This window comes from Pleurodeles waltl, chromosome 3_1 (genome assembly GCF_031143425.1).
Source record: "Pleurodeles waltl isolate 20211129_DDA chromosome 3_1, aPleWal1.hap1.20221129, whole genome shotgun sequence".
NCBI lineage: Eukaryota > Metazoa > Chordata > Amphibia > Caudata > Salamandridae > Pleurodeles > Pleurodeles waltl.
The window spans coordinates 1,691,744,583-1,691,762,215 of NC_090440.1; the positions used below are offsets into that span (position 1 = coordinate 1,691,744,583).

At 44.3% G+C, this 17,633-nt stretch overlaps 1 protein-coding gene across 1 annotated transcript in view; it reads right to left on the reverse strand.

The window, feature by feature from the left end:
- Positions 1–17,633, reverse strand: part of C3_1H21orf58 (chromosome 3_1 C21orf58 homolog) — a 103,893-nt gene that overhangs the window by 30,152 nt on the left and 56,108 nt on the right. The window contains exons 3-5 of the mRNA XM_069225494.1: positions 13,625–13,698; positions 12,880–13,041; positions 12,414–12,531 (exon numbers count right to left, since the gene is read on the reverse strand). Coding sequence (XP_069081595.1) covers positions 12,414–12,531; positions 12,880–13,041; positions 13,625–13,698 — 354 coding nt within the window. The remainder of the gene's footprint in view (positions 1–12,413; positions 12,532–12,879; positions 13,042–13,624; positions 13,699–17,633) is intronic.

The following is a 17,633-nucleotide window of genomic DNA, read 5'->3' on the forward strand; positions in this document are numbered from 1 at the left end:
ATCAGCATACAGATAGAGAATAAATATAGTCATCAATGAATAATACTGAAAAGAGGGCACCACCAAAAACATCAAAAGCAAATACAGTGAACATCCATGATTATCAATGAGTATCCATCAATAATAATGAGGTCACAAAACAGCGTAAGTAATGCACACATCATATTGAGATAAAGGAAGCAGTCTTCATTAGTAAGATACAAACAAACAAAATGCAAACACACAAGACCATGAAGAACAAAGTTGTCCACCTTTGGAGGAGGTGAATCTGCCTGGAGGGCTGTGAAAAGGTTCAGACAAGTACACTGGTTGCCCAATGTCTCTGTAAACAGTATGGTCCCCCCTCAAGTAAATCTGCGAGGGAAAATGCATGGTCCATCACAACACTCGTTTTACCTGATGCCTCCAGATAGGGTATGGTTAGAACTTACTTAGTTGCTATATTTGTCAAGAACTGAAGCTCTTATAGCAATAACTGACAATCTTTAATGCTCTCACTTGTAGAATAGCATGTGGTGACTGTCTGCTGTCTGGTGTTTTATGGTTTGGGTAAAGACTGCAAAACAACAAGGCAATGGTAACTGAGTTCGAACCCCTTTCCCACACCCTGTATGCGACCTCTTCAGCTCCGTTAGCCCACGTCCTTGTCTCTATTGTCCGCAGCCTGCGTTGCACTTCGCCCTAACCTTCAGTTTCATTCTCCCAACTCTTTTCCTGTCTCCTACTTGACTTCCTGTCCTCGACGTAGTGATTGGTTCTGTTTTCCTCACCCCGCCTCCCTCTCCCTTCCATATGCCCCATTCACTTCTCATCGATGGAGATTAACCTCACCCTCTCTCCCCCAGGCCCAGCATGTATCTCATTCACTTGCCCATACCCCTCACCTTCCCGCCCCTCACCATAGGAATAGGGACTCTGCCTGCCTAGCAATGGTTGGTATGCAGGCTCTGTAGACAGAATGAGTGGGTGCAGTTTGTTGCCATAGGTGATGACATGCACCTAATGTTCTTTGGCTTTGCGAAAGACTGAGGGCAGCCATAATGGGCAGAGGACCTGGTGGAAGGGCATGGCTTGCATCTACAGCTGATACTCACAGTCCTATGCTGTGTGCTGTGGCTACAGAAAAAAACTGTGCTCAGTACCCTTCCTGCTTAGCTGAATACTGTGAGCTGGTGTTTTTGCTACCGTGTGGACTGTGCACAAGCTAAGACCAAATGCCAATTCCGGTGCCAAGTACCCTCTGGGCAGGACCAAGAGAAAAAAGTATATGATAACTAAATTACGAATAAATAAATAATTGAGTACTTTGTTAAAATGAAAGTTATTGTTAATTGATATATAATAAAGTCAGAAATTCGTCAACATACCTAAATTTAAGGGACATCATGGATTTGATTCCAAACTTGTAAACTGCTGAAATTCGACAGTTATGGCGATTTGTACGACCATAACGTCCCCCCCACCCCCATGCACTGTTCAAGACCTTATACAGGTCAAAGATAACATCGCAAATTTCATTATCAGTGACATCAATAATGATATCTCATGACCTTTACCATTTACTTCATTGATGGCATCACTGAACCTGCAAAGTATTACTCTTTTACATGTCTCTCTGCTGGCAGTGTAAATACAACATTCTTTCTGTGTGCAATAAACAAAAATACTGTACCTAAATGGTTATGAAGTCAGGGGCGTGGAACACAGGGCCGGGCCGAAGCCTGGTGTGGCTAGCAAGACCAAAGGCTAAAACAAGCTCACTTTGGCTTAAGTAGCATTGTGTGCATGGCCTGGCTAAAAGGTAGGGCCTGTGCCCAAAGCCTGCTAAACAGAGTCAAAGGTCAGGAAGGACATGTGAGCTCCTTGAAGAAGGTGCACTGATGGCCATGCCCAACATGTTCTTAGGGTAGGGCAAAGAAAACCCCCATGTCCCGTGCCCTTTCCCTGCATCCAGCCCTTTTGTACCTGGACATCAAACTTCGGACTAGCTGAGAATCGCGGTAGACCCAAGTCTCAAGGTATAGAGGACTACAAATACCCTACATGAGAAATAGGGGGAAACAGGAAAAGGGAAGCGAAAAACAACAGAGAGGTGTGTCACTGTAAATCTACTGTCACTTTCTACACTTCCAAAGAGCAACTTACAGCAATGCATCACTTTCAATGCAACAACCGCAGCAACACACTCTCAGCAAGTCGCACCCACTGCATGCACTTGGTGCTCGACCCCATGCATAAACTACAGCCACCAGAGCACCACAAGTCCACCCATTGGCAGCATGCTGCTCAAGACTGCAATTATATTTCTCGCTGCTTTAGTTATAACTTCCTCTCGCCCACATCTACCCCACTGTTGGCACATGCCTGCAGTTACCGTCAGCCTGATCCTAGGCAAGTACCATAACCTGGGTGTCTGTGCTATTTGCCACCACCATAACCAAACTATTATACCCTCGGTGCAACACACTGAACAAGCAATCACTTTCAACAAACATTCATGACCCAACACATTTCACCAAGTTGCATACTTTATTTAAATTTTAATGCACCAAGCAGACAAGCCACTGAGACAGGCACATCAATCAAGCACGCACATAAATTACAAGTACAGTGCATTCAACACTGCTATCCTAGCACTCCTCACCCATCCAATAATAATGCTCATTCAATCCCTGGTCTTTTTCTCAGTCATGTAGCAACATATATTCCAGGAAGGCCAGAACTGTGTATTTATGCACACTCCAGACATCTAAAGCTATGTGGCAATACCTATTCCAGACGGCCAAGAGCCCTGAGGCAACACACGTTTCAAACAGGCCAATGCTTTGCAGAAACACACACCTCACACATCCTGGGAGCCTTTCTGCAATGCACATTAAGGACATCGTATGGCGCTAAGAGGGTAAATTGCTGGCGGGTCTGCACTATACAAATACCAATTACAGAGCACAACAAAATGAGAACTGCTTTACCTACAAGTGACATGAGATAGTTTGAGATTTTTGAGATACTATGCCTGCCATTTAGCATCTTCTGTATTATGCATATGCCTATGAAAATATATTTGTTTAATTTATGAATATGTTCATGGTAGACACCGATTCTATTCCTGTACAAACTAACGACACAAATTCACAAAAAGGCCCTATAAATAGTGGAAATGTAAATCGTTGGTATGGGTTGGTCCTGCACGTCTTTTGAAGACTCACTAAGGAAAACTCTGTGCTTTCCAAAAGCCACATGGTCTGCCCCAAATATAACCTGGGCTACAGAGACAGTGAGGCCACTTCTATAAAGGAGTGCCAGACTGCAAGAGAAGGAAAACGTTACACAATATCTCCAAGGTCTGGGGGTTTCAATTGCAGGACAGTACAACCAGGACTGGAGAAGAACCTGAGCTGGTACGACTGGAGTAGAGCTGGATTTGGCAGGACAGGAGCAGAACTAAAGCTCCAACTGTATGAAATCGAACATTTGGAAACGCTCCAGCAGCAGGAGAAAGCAAGCAGAGTTGTGGCTCACAGTTAGAAGGATCAGAGAGGCCCTTTATATCTAGGAAGAACATAAATCACATGACGGGAGGGTAAACACTCAGAACAGGAATCGCCTGACAGGAAGGGCTAGTCAGAAAACAATATACTCAAATTGTGTGGAAACGGGTCTATGATTGGTGGCTATCTTGGATTTGTGTATGTTTGATAGACATCTTGGAATGAGGTCTGTGTTTGGAGGCCATCTTGGAACGGAGTTTCACTAACAGAGTATTTAACCTAAGCTTTCCAGTTGCAACCATAAAAGGAATTAAATGGACTTTGTTTCACCTTGATGCGCCAGTGTGAATTATGAAGTGCTCAGTTTGCGCAAGACTCTCAATGTTATGCAAGGGTTAACTTTGTTTGCTTGATGGGTGTGCAAATGTGAAAATGTTCTGCTTTTGCTGGAGCATGTTTAATGTTTGGCTTTTGGTAGAAAAGTCCCAGACAAGGGTTTTCAAAGCAAGCAATACATATTATTGGAATTTGATTTCCCCTAGTCAACCAAAGTTCATTTCCTGGGGGAACAACGCATTGGGATGTGAGCTAGTCATAAATGGATACTGAACATCTGATTCAAACTGTTATAGAGCCACTTCAGCAGAGTACGGAGCTAGGATTTATACACTGGGTCATTGAGAATGATTGCCAACTTAATAGCTCTAAAAGGCTGTACTGTAACTCTTGCCATCAATGAGATTTCGCATGGAGGATAGATTATATTGCTGCATGGCCCGAACCGTCCTGCGTCCTGCCGCTGGTGGTAAAACTCATCACGGGGTCGGCGGCAAAGCATGAAGTGAGATAAGAAAATTCTTCTGTGTTGGCTTTGCTCACGTGTTAATAACTGTATATGTTTTTTATTCATATAAGTGTTATGGAATAGCACATTTTTATAATAGTTGCTGTCACTTAAAATATGTTACAACTTTATTGTGCGGATGAGTATGACGTTTCTACATGATTATTCCCACTTGCTGTCAGTCGAAAGAACTACCTAGGTTAGGAGTTGACACCTGAGCACACGATCTACAAAGGCCATCTACATTCCACAAACTAATGTTGTCTTTCTCATTGCAAGCCATGCCTGTCTTATGATAAACAGTTTTGGGGCGGGCACTGCTGCCAAGTTGCCCCATTTCATGTATGCCAACTTAAGCTGATTCTGGTTTTTACCTAACAGCATTCTGGGACTTATCATTCTATATTTAACGTTGTGTGATCTGACAAAACCATCCCGGAATGCAGTGATTTTGGCTAAACCATCAGCATTGGTGGAAGGTTTCAGACATGATCTGGGGCCAGTTGGCATCTAGTAATGAGTTAGTAGTTTTAAATGTGTAAATAGCGTTCCCCTAGAGAAGTCCTCTTAAAGCTTCTAGCTGGCCCAATCAAACACTACGTTCTCCTGCTTTTAGTAGGCTGGAGATGTTGACACTAAATACTCCATTGGCATTGGCTCATTAACCAACTTGATACTTATAAAGAAATGTGTCAATTGTGCCAGAGGAAAAGGGACCTGTGTGGGGCACCAAAAAGCTTAATGAGGCACTTGCCTTATTTAATGCACCCTGAGTGGTAATGCGGAAAAATGCCTCCGGATGGGGGCCCAGAGAGCCAATGACCAAAATGGCTGCTCCACAGAATGACTCCAAAGCCCTGACAAGAAACCTGTCATCATCCGACAAAACCTGCTTTATTCCGGCCCTATCAGAGCCAGGATCTGAAAGGGTGTGAAATGAAGCACCATCATATATTTGAAAGGACGTCTGAGGCAGTGGAGGCATCAGAGGGGACCGTGGGGAAGGCAAGCGGCCTACCTGACGGGTCCTGGGTGCTGAACGTAGCGTTGGGCCTGCAGAATCAACTATGGAGATAAGAAAAAGCCAACTGCTAGAATTGTCATGATTCACAAAGACCCAATGAGTAGGCATGATAGGCACCAGGCTGCCATCTCTAGACAGGGAGGGCAGCAGAGCCCGGAAAAGGGAAACGTAGGTCGACCAGAGGTGGGAGGAAGGAATAGACAACATTAGCACAGCTAGGATTGAAGAAAACCTGTAAAAACCTGTAAAAAAACACCCTATTGTAGGAATAATAGTCTGTATAAGGCGACGGGCTGTGTAGGACACGTGGTAAAAGCACACGCTATACAGCTAGTAGAAAAGATGCAGGCCGCCAGAGGCGAGTGACTGACATTGACAACTGACATTGAAGACATAAGTGATTTTTTTGCGGACATTCGTATTTTGTGAGGCCCATGAGGAGTGTGCTGCCCCCCTCCACTTGAAACTAGCACACACGTCACAGCTAGTGGAACAGACGCCGTAAAACAAAGATAAGAGAACATAGCGGCGGACCCTGGCAAACAACATAAAGGTGGCTTTGCAGCAGACACTGGCTCCCTATGAGACACAGGAGATGGGATGCAATAAAGAGAGACTGTGGGCTGGACACTGGCACGTTTCAGGATTCAGCTGACAGATCCAGGGGGGCTGGAGGGACTGGACAGAGCCTAAGAAAGTAACGTCAGACCACTGTTAGTGATTTTCATGTGCACACCTCCTGGGTTGGGGTCATTTCCAGGTATGGAAGGTAGAGCCCTAATTAGTCGTCTTAGGAACTCAGCCCTGTGCTTGGCAACATGTTCTGTGGTTCATTGCTTTTCAGATTGTAACTTTAGTTTGCGCTCGTTTTGACGTCCCTTCAATATTTGGAGATGAGACCTTCATCCCTGAAGGATGGGACTGCATGATAAGAGAGTAAAACTACAACATTTCTGAAATGAAATATTCTTAGAGCGCTAAGTAAGGGTTTTAAAACCTGCATTACTGAAATGGTAAAGTAACCTAGATATAATTTGTATTAGAAGAATGGCTTTGAAAGAGTGCTTGAGTGAGTCCCTGTTGGTAGCAAATAAGGATTTTTGGATAACACAAAGCAGGTAAATGTCAGGTCTACGGGTTGGTTATAGGCAGAGTGGAGCCTGGGTGGCACAAGCGCAAGTCACACTATATCATGATGGTTTGCGGGTAGCGTCATTTGTGCTTTGTTGTTAATTTCATTATAATTTTGAATCTGCATGCAGGAATTCTCACGGAGGTTTGGGAGATCGGTGTGGGTGGGGGAGGGAATCTTGAGGGGAGCAGGGGTAGCCATACAGATTAGACACAGCTCCGATGGACAGGATACTCAGCACCAGACTACAACACCAAGCACAGATCAGTATGTCAAACATGGTCTTAAATGCCCTGATACGACAACAGACGATGAATAAACCGAACTTCGAATGCTGACATGGAACATAAGAGGCTTTAATAACTCTAGGAAAGAAAGACAAGTGCCGGCATACTTGGACAGACACGACATCAGTGCTTAATTTGTAAATAAAAACGTGCCGGTGCTCAAAGCCCTCCTCTTAAACACGCGGCTGCTGCAATTAAATGTGGGAGCACGGAATAATGAGGCGGCGTAATCCTGAAGCCATCTCGGGCCTCTTCAACCCATTTACACTCCCTCCCTGCCCCTTCAGCTCACTCTTGCAGCTGTCTTCTTTCTCCCTTTGTGACGCTTTTTCGTTTTTCTCTTCCTCCGTCTTTCCCATATGTGTCTTTTGCTCGCAGCAAATGCTTGAGGCAGGAAACAACAAGCACAAATTAAGCACTGTACGACATAACAGCTGGCTGACACCTGAAACGGAGGGACGCTTTTCAAGAAGCTGGGGTACACATAGGAATTATTCTTGATGCAAATCACAATCTATGACAACGCTGATTAAGAAAGATGTGGGATTTTCACTAACCCGAAATGAGACTGATACTAATGGCAGAATTTTTATTGTACAGGGGAATTTACACAGCCAGCATGTAACACTTATTAACACGTACGGTCCCAATACAGACATCACAAGTTTTAGCAAAGGGACAATCAATAAATGTATGAGGATTGACTCTATATACTATTGTATTGAGGGGACTTAAACACAGTCTATGGGTAGAAGCCAAGAAATAACATAATAACATAAATCAATTGACGCCGAATCCCAAATAGACTATTTACTCCTCATGCGGGATGCCTGTACATGGGTGAAAGAGAATGGTGCTTTCCTAATGATGTGCTGAGAGATATAGTATTCAGGGAGGCAATAGGCCAGATCACTAGAGAAAAGTTTCAAAGGAACCTGGGATAGAGGAGTAATACTGGCACTATCTGGAGGGCCTTTAACGCTTAAATCAGGGCCATATGTGTCGCGAAAAAAGCAGGAGTATTTGAGGTTATTCGAAGCACACTAGGCATGCTGGAGAAGGAACTTAGGAACCTAAAAGAGGAATTACTTGGAAAATTGAATAAGACACTTCTGGATTTTCTGAAATAGGACAGGAAAGTTTAGTTTCTAATTAAGTATGTGATGGCTTGGCAGTATGGAGTAAGCCAGACACAGTGGAACAATAGTTAGTTCGATACATCTAACTTAGGCCCCTTAGGAGGTACTAGAAATAGAAGAAGAAAATGGGGAAGTATGTAGGTGCACTCCAGCCATCACAGTGGCTTTCAGGGGTATTATACAAAACCCTACACGCCTCAGGTGCAGACAAATGAGGCTGCAAAATAATAACTACCTAGCGAAAGCCACGACCACGATAATGTGGCTGGGGGGTCACTCGTGGGAATGCAGACCGTCCCCGAGACTGAGGTAAGGGAGGCAATCAAATCCGTGACAGAGTGTAAGTCTCCACGGGGAAGGGATTTACAAAGAATACAGGGCCTCATTCTGACCCTGGCGGACGGCGGGGGCCGTCCGCCAGGGTACCGCCGCTGAATGACCGCACCACGGTCAAAAGACCGCGGCGGACATTCAGACATTTCCTCTGGGCCGGCGGGCGCTCTCCAAAAGAGCGCCCGCCGGCCCAGAGGAAATGCCCCTGCAACGAGGACGCCGGCTCAGAATTGAGCCGGCGTAGTTGCAGGGGTGCGACAGGTGCAGTTGCACCCGTCGCGTATTTCAGTGTCTGCTTAGCAGACACTGAAATACTTTTCGGGGCCCTCTTACGGGGGCCCCTGCCGTGCCCATGCCATTGGCATGGGCACGGCAGGGGCCCCCAGGGGCCCCGCGGCACCCCCTACCGCCATCCTGTTCCTGGCGGGCGAACCGCCAGGAACAGGATGGCGGTAGGGGGTGTCAGAATCCCCCATGGCGGCGCAGCAAGCTGCGCCGCCATGGGGGATTCTAAGGGCAGCGGTAAACCGGCGGGAGACCGCCGGTTTGCCTCTTCTGACCGCGGCCGAACCGCCGCGGTCAGAATGCCCTGCGGGGCACCGCCGGCCTGTCGGCGGTGCTCCCGCCGACCCTGGCCCCAGCGGTCTTAGACTGCCGGGGTCAGAATGACCCCCACAGTGTTTTGCTGATGCCTCATCTACTGGCTATGTCTGAAGATGCAAGGGAAAGGGGCATTTTGTTGCCCAGGGTAATGAATATGACGATCAGTGGTATATTAAAGACAAGTGAACAGATAACTAAATGCTCCTCTTCTTGCCCTTTGCTGCTTATAAATATGGACACCAAATTATTAGCCAAAGAATTGCCTTGAGGCTGCAGCCTTACACGAACAGACTGGTTCTATCGCATCAAGCCAGTTTTACACCTGAATGGTAATAATCTCAGCATATGTTTCAAACCTCTTCACCAGACTGACCCTGAATTTATGGTGGTGGCATCCCTGTTGGATGAGGAGAACGGATTCGATTCGCTGGAATGAACTTTCGTGTTTAGAACATAACGAAAAACAGGTGTGGGATAGGGTGGCTCTCTGTGCTATGCAGGGCTCCGAGAGGCCACATGCAGATCAATGCCTGCCCCAAAAAGACACTGCAAAGGGTACAAGACAGGGCTTGTAGCCGTCTTCACTTGTATTTGCTTTAGCCGTGGAGCCACTGGTGGGCGCTCTGTGGGAAAACCTCTCACAGAGGGATTTACAGTAGGCCCAGGCGAATTTTCAATTAGACCAATGCAATTTCAAGAATTTTATGTTACGTTTCATGTGCAAAATTCCCCAAATTACTCCATTATGTCACGCCACATAACGCAAAATTGTTGCATGGAAACTGCACTAATGACCAGCATGCAATCCGCAGTCATTCGTGGTACTTCTGTTTTTTGCCCAATTGTTTTAGAGCAAAATGTGGTTTTGCATTCAAAATGATCACAGGGATGCATTTTGCGCCAAAATCTAGTGCTAGATCCCATATTTTCATTTCACGTGATTATGCATAATTTCATATAATTTTCCAGAAATTTTGTGTAATTATGGAAAAGCAAATGATGGAAATTCACATTTCCCTAGGTTACAGATGGGAGGCTGGCGATTTTTAGGGTCGAGCATGCTTTGCACGCGCTCGCGCATGCCTATAGCAGGGAGACTCTTTTGTATTTAGAAAAGGGCTTCGAGCCCTGTCAACTTCACGTCAGTGCTTTTTATTGGTTCGTGGGCTTCCCTAATTAAATCGGCTTGCTTTCATAGGTCGAAGGCACGCATATGTCATGCCTATTCCGGTGGCAAGCCCTCCTCGAGCGCAGCGACCAAGTACAGAAAACATGCAAGGCTCGCTGTTTTCCATTGGGCTCGTGGACTTTTTTTTAAACTAATTTACGAGCCCGATCTCGCGTGGCAGATGTCGAGTGCTTTACCTACTTGATTTCACTTTTTCAGGTTACGTGCATAAATGCACTTTTGACCGATAGGTGAAAAGTCGGGTTAGGAGTTTACAACGCGATCGGCTCTAACACGAGCAAACGCGAGACCCGATGCATTGTAAATGCTTGTTAATATTAGTGTACACTGATGATATGTACGTACGGGAGCTGTACCACAACCTCTCCGCCATTATTAAAGAGATTGTTCATGTAGGAGGTTTGTTGGGCTGGAGCATAAACTGGGATAATACGAAGACAATCCCAATGACTCCGACCTCCAGTAAACCAGGCACTGAATATCCATTATAATAGCAAGAAAACGCCTGTGGGTGTAACTAAGCACAGAGGAAAACATAATACTAATAATATAAGCCTGTAGTTTCTAGGGTGCAAGTCATAGGTAGTAAATGAATAAACGACACCCTATTGCTAAGCAATAGGGTTGTTCTCATTAAAATGGTTCTGCTGCCCAAACTGGTCTATTCGTTTATTAACAACTCGAAGCCCTTGGCCGGAATCTTTTTAAAGAAAATAGCTGTGATACTAATGAGACTGATTTGGGCAGGTGGACAGCTGCGGTCGAGCTTGGCCATAATGACACTGCAATTCAGCAAGGGATATGTGAACCCTGACAGGGAGATGGACTTCTTGATAGCACAGGCTCCGTTTGCGGCCTACAGGTATAATACAGTCATGTCAGTGTAACAAGTAGCGGTGGAGAAAGGGGTGGCAATGCTTTGAAGGGTCCTCTGAATAAACCATTAGACCAGAAACCCCACCTGGGTTTTGTGTTTTTATCTGAACGGCATGTGTTTAGCACTTTCCAGTTCAGATTGCTGTGTGACACTACTACTACACTAGACTTTTTTTATATCATAGCTTTAGGGATATTTTTTTAGGAAAGCGTTTTTCTTTCCACATCAACCAATACATTCAGTGTGCTGTAGCTTTTCATGATGTTAGCAACACCCACACACATCACACCTCGCTTATACGTACTATGATGAACATTAGACAGATGAGGGATATCTCGGCTAGATGACAGCAAACATGAGCCCAAGAATAGAGATGGCCAACAACCAATAGCAATATTGTTGTACACAGACCAAAGACATTTCACTGTACAACAGACATTGATTGATACACTATAAATACCTGCACAGTCTGTGTTATATACTGGGCAAATTAAAATTATTTAGCCTGGATGTGGATAGAGTGTCCAAGATGTCGCCGTGACAACGCACATCTCATACATCTGGCAGGGACAATACCCAAGGGATTCAGGAATTCTGGCAGCAGATTTGTAATGCTGCGTTGGCATGACTAATGCAAAAGCAGAGCCAATGGCGGAGATGGCACTTCTGTGATATGTTAAGGAACTATCTGCTTCTGTGACCCTGACCTTGCTGCTGGCAATAGAAGGGTTGTCATAAGCTGTCGAAGAGGCCCTCGACGCATCACTGCAGACTGGCATAAATATATGGTGTACTACAATGCTAGGAAAATATGCATGCAATGCTACTTCCCTTGACATCACAAACTGGGGACACATAGGCTCTGTTCCGGTCTTATTTGGCAGCAACTTACAATAAAGATTGAATGAAGAGGGGAGATGTACAGAGTAAAGATTTTGATACGTAAATGTGAGAAACGGTCTGATGTGGCAATGGCAATGCAAGCTAATCTGAGGGATGGAGGCAATCTGATGGATGAATAGAAATGGGATGTCATTAATGAGATTATAATTGACATGAAAGAAGACTGATCTCCTTGTGATCACACACGGAGGACTGTAATAGATTTAGGTCGTTAGATGCTAGGGGTAAAATCAGAGCAATACTTATTGTATGTTAAGTTGAAATTGCAGATCATGTATCAGTTTTCTCTGTCACTGTTCGGACACTATGTTTGTATAATGCCACTGTCCATGCTGTTTATTATTGAAAAATAAAACATAAAGTAAAATAAAATGCCTCCAGAGCAGGTGGTATGTAAGTAAGTGAAATGGTCACGTGGAGCACTCACATTCCTGATGCCCCTGGAACAAAGTAGAACAAATGCTTGTAGGGTGGGGGTATGTGAGAGACCAGCAGGCCCATTGGAAGTCTCACATTCCTTGTTGTTTACAGGGCACAGGGGAGGAAGCACTAGAGGTACCATGGCAGAAAGGAGCACATCAGAGCACTGACCTTCTTTGATGCTTCCAGAGCGCTGTGGTGGAAAAGCTTGTGGAGCAGGGATCTGCGTGATCAGTGGCTGTTGTGGAGGTAGCTGTTGAATAATGGTGGCTGGCTGCTGTGATGGCCACTACAAGAGACAAGAGAAAAACAACAAACAAGATGTGGGTGATATCACTCTGATTGGTTCCATACTAGCACAACATCTCTATAAACAATCAGCTCTTCATCATTAATGCAAGGAGCAGCTTAATCAGGTTCACATTAAGTCGGACACTCACAGACCCGGATATTGGGTCAACATAAAGGTAACCTACAGACTCATTTAGTTTTTGTACTCCCACACAACATGTCCTCTTCTTTAACATGGAGTACTAAACCCGTTCATGCTCACAAGCACACACACACTCTCATACATTCACAGACACTCACAAACTTGTTTCTGTCCCTCATGGGTGTTTTCCAAGACTTGACTCACTTGCTGCTGTATGATTCTTGGTGGCTCTGCAGGAGGTGGCGGCGGCGGCGGATGATAGACTTGGATTGGGGGAGCCTGTACAATGGGATCCATCCTATAGTTTTTCCGCCGAGATCCCTCCCAAGTGTGTGGCCTAGAGAGCTCTTCCAGCATGTGTTGTTCCTGTACAGGGGCAATAATGAGACCATTTCCTCTGGCATATTCTCAAACATTTTGGTTATTATCAAACTGCCAATGTCTTCTAGTTGTGACAAGTGTGGGCTCGCTCAAGTGTGACATGGGAGAACAATTCTTCGTGTAAACTATCCAAATGTGTGACAGAGAAGTCTTTAGTGTGTCAGGCAACTCTCCTGAGCATGCAATAGGAATCTCTCCGGTGTCAAAGGAAGTGCCTTCATGAGTGAGACAGACTCCTCTAAGTATGAGGAGAAAGATTCTCTGACCTGTAAGAAGAAAAATTCTTCTGAGTTTCAGAGAGTTACCCCTGCTCGGTTTGAGAGGGAAAACACTCATGGAGTTGGAAAAACTTATGTCTGAGAGACAAAACTCAAGAGAATGAAAGGAAAAGAATGACAGAAAGAGAGAGAAATCTTTTCAAAATGGGTAAAACTCTCTTGAGCGTGAGGTTCAAGAGTCAAACCACTCCCTTGCAGCATTAATAATAAGAACAATATATTTTACTCCCACATAAGAACCACAATGTCTTTGACTCTAATATCCCCCTGGTGTGCATAACATTACTTACTCGCAGTTTCTGCAGTAGATCTTTCCTTCGAAGCAAGGCGCTTTGTAGTGCGTCCTCCTGTCCATCATAACTCCCTGTACCAAGAGAAAATTGTGACATTATTGAGACACCACATAAATAGGCTGCTTTTGGCTGTCCTCAAATCAACAAATTACCAAATATGCCACTGAGACAATTCATACACAGGTAAACTTGTGGTCTACCTTTCGCTATACCTATAACACTGAAGCATCCAGTTTCTTAGTTTACGCTAAGCAGCCTGGGCCTCTCTGAACAGACTGTAAGCAAGGTCGCAAAATCAATGTGTCATTTTCCAATATAACTTCCAATGCAGAGTGGCAAATATATGTTAACATCCACACAAAGCTGAAGAACAGATTACTGTTACTGTGGATACCTCAGATTTTGAGTCTATAAACGGAAACCCTAAAAGAAGTTTTGTGTAGGCAGTGGTAACTAGTGGATGATAATGGTAAATGAAAATGTAATACTTTATTGCCTCAGGCAATAAATCTGTCCATCTACAACCAGCACTGCAGAAGCTGAAGAAGATCTCCATGGCAGTGTGTTGCAGTTACACTGCATGTCCTATTCCCTCTTTGCTGCGAGCTGGCCTAGTGGTGAAATATGCATATTGAAACTTCAACCTCTTATGTCATATCATGTCCTTCGCAGGATCTCCTCTTCCTTCGTGTGGAGGCCTTGAGTATTATAGATGTAAATGAAGCAGAAACTGCGGTATACATAGGAAAATTGGCCATATGCTCACATCTCTCAGAATGCACCTTGAGGAGCTAAATGGCTTCCAAATCTCTTTTTAGGTTCCTTGTAATAGAAACCCTTGGACATCCCACTGACTCTTTCCCATCTATTTTGTTATCAGGATTAAAAACAAGCATTTACAATGCAATGGGTCTCGCGTTTGCTCGAGTTAGAGACATTGGCGTTGTAAATACCTAACTGGACTTTTCTTGCCACATGAATTGAAAATGAAAAGTAAATCAGTTGACAGAAGCAAGTCAATTCAAAGCGCCACGGCCGCCATGAGTGTGAGCGCAAGAATTATTGGCTCCCTGCATGAATGTCTAGAAAGGATCATAGCTGGGGTGGAAGGCAAACTGAAACCGGAGGAGGGGCCATCACACGCTGTAACAAGAGGAAGCGTGACGTAGTGTCATGGCAAACAAAAATGTTCACTTAGTGAAATCGCCTGGGAGGGAACTCAGCACAGAAAGGAGGGACATTTCACAAAATGCACCAAGAAAAATGAAGCATTTAAGACAAGCAAAAAAAAGAATGAATAGCAAGAGTGGGCGTGGTTAAAAGCCCACAGAGAGATTACAACAGGCGAAAGTGCTTCCGCGCTTGACCCTAAAAATTGCTTTATTTAAAAGCAATCAAAGACATGGTGGTGTGCTGGCCCCAGCAGGTCACTATCCCTGTGATATTTTTTCAATTCCAAATGGGCCACAAAGTGAAACCTACCTCATGAATATTAAAACGGTAGGTCAATTTGCGACCCACTGGTAATCGCAAAATGTGTCAAAGATATGTTATTACATAGGTATTTGTGATTACCAATACAAAATCGCTAAATTTGCTTTTTGGTAATCACACAGCTAAAACTACATACATCTGGCTACTTAATGCTAGGTGTCACACTTGCGCTATTCACATGCTCTCACTGTACACTGAAGTGTCACAATACGGTTTATGGTGTAGAGGACTTGACACCTGTCTTGCTTCGCATCTTCTTATGTGTTGATTCCTACTTCAAGTGGTGATTGGTTGGTCCTTGCTTGTGTCATAAACCAGCTGAACCGCCCCAAGTGGGGTCTTTGTTAGGAAATCTCTGACTTGTACAAGTCTCTTGTGCAGGAACAATACATACCCGCATATCACAGATACACGTTTCATTTATTTACTGGTACGACATTAACATTAACTTTCACTGATCTGCGCAGTCTACATCATATGTTGAATATAAAATAATTTAATTATATGATTTTTTACGACTTTGACGAAATTCATAACATTCATTGTTGTCACCAGCACTTTTCTCTCTGAGAACTCTTCAATCTGATAGTGATATTTGGTAATATTTAGGCACGTTTGTCAGACTGGACTATCCTCCGACTTCACTCCGATTCAATCCGTGCAATGAGGGTGACAAGATGGGTTATAAAACTCAAATTGAAGAAATATTATTGTTGGCTGTCAGGTGAACAGTGAGGGTGATTTCTGCTGTACTGGCTTACTTTCAGCACAAGACAGCACTACTGTGATGAGCGACAGTACAGGAGCGGAAGGGGTGATGAAGGATGTTATGGCGCAGCGTTTGCTGCCAGCTGCCTTAATGATGGAGCCGCTGCAAAGATGCTCCCCTTTCACAACTGCTAGGGCAATAGTCAAAACAGTTAGCAGAAATCAGTCTGCAGGTCCAATGAGTTTGAAGACTCATTCCCAAAATATACAGTAGGCACATTACGTATGCACGCATTTGAAACCTACGAATGCTATGTTTGGAGAGTGCAACCTAACCACTTTTTAAAACATGCTCAGTGACAGAACTCAGGAGCAGGTGCAATAACTGCACAAACACAAGTGTGCCTGTGTTCTCGTGGGTTGACACTGCAGCCATGCTCCGACCACCTGAGGCAGGCTGCACGTGACAAGCCTGTGATGGAGAAGGCATGCCCTGCCAACAGGAAAAAAAACAAGCTAAAAAGTAACAGAGCATGCGTTTGAATGATCACATCCACGTCATATTGGCTTTGGGTGGCACCAAGCACAAAGATGCCAAGAAAGCTGCACGTCTACTACAAATGTGCAGCCAAGACCTTTGTGTTAAATAATACGGGGAGTGAGTGGACAGAACAGGTCTTACCACGGAGAACCGGAAAATCTGCTTGTTTCTGGAAAGGACCAGCGCCACACTTCTACTTGAGCCAGCCATACGCAAGGAGGGAAGGGGGACTTAGTGAAAGAGCCTGACTTCCTTTATTCTGAGTGCCTCGACCAGGAAGGCAGATGAGCAGGCAGCAACCTGTCTTTGTAATGACTATTTTAAGGTTAAATATTCTGAGACCTGTTCTAACCTAGCCCGGTTTCTCTGAACGGACTTTTCCATTGCTAGCTGGTGTTTACTTCTATTTAGCTCAAACCTTTTTCATTTTATTAGTAAACAAAATCACAATTACAAATTCTAAAGAGCAACATTTTAAAGTGGTACAGAAATAATAACGATGACAATTGAAACAAGGAAAAGAGACAAGAAGAGAAGGTAAAAAGGAAATGAGCATTTTTGCCTTACATTTCAACAAAGCTCTAATGAAGTTAGCAGAGCAGCCTGAGAAGATGTATGACCCCCAATAAAGATAAGCAATGCCCTGGGTACGATGTCATGAGTGCAGGAAGGGAGGAGCCCTGGAGAGAGAGACTCTGTGATGTGATGCAAGGGCATATGGTGTTTTCTTAGTAAAAATAAGCTTATTTTAGGAGCCCTATATGGTGTTTCCTTAGTGAAATATGCTTATTTTAGGAGTCGTACGAGGACAGCATTGGAATAAAGCCAAAACAAATGTCAGCGACATGGGAAGATGTGGGAGAAACGGAATACTGCTGCAATAAAACACAGGCAGCTACCAGTGTAAAATACTGCACAGTTAAACGGGAGCACCATAGAAATGTCAAAAATAGTCCGTCACAGCATCAGCTAAAGAAACCAAAGTGGAACAATACAGTACTTGGTCACTGCGCTGAAACAGAAAAAGGAGGGTGAAAAAGGCAGAACTGACCACTAGCGAGCAAGAATTTTTAAAGGACACTGCAATCAACAAATGAAATCGCTTCCTTCCAGAGTATAAGTATACTTAAGAATACACCAGGTCGCACATGGAAGGCTTAGGCCTGGCATAACATATATTAACGTATTCTTTTTTAAAAATAAAAGTATTTTTCACCCAAAACTTAGAAGTATTTGAACTTTCAAAAAAGTAGGATGACTTCC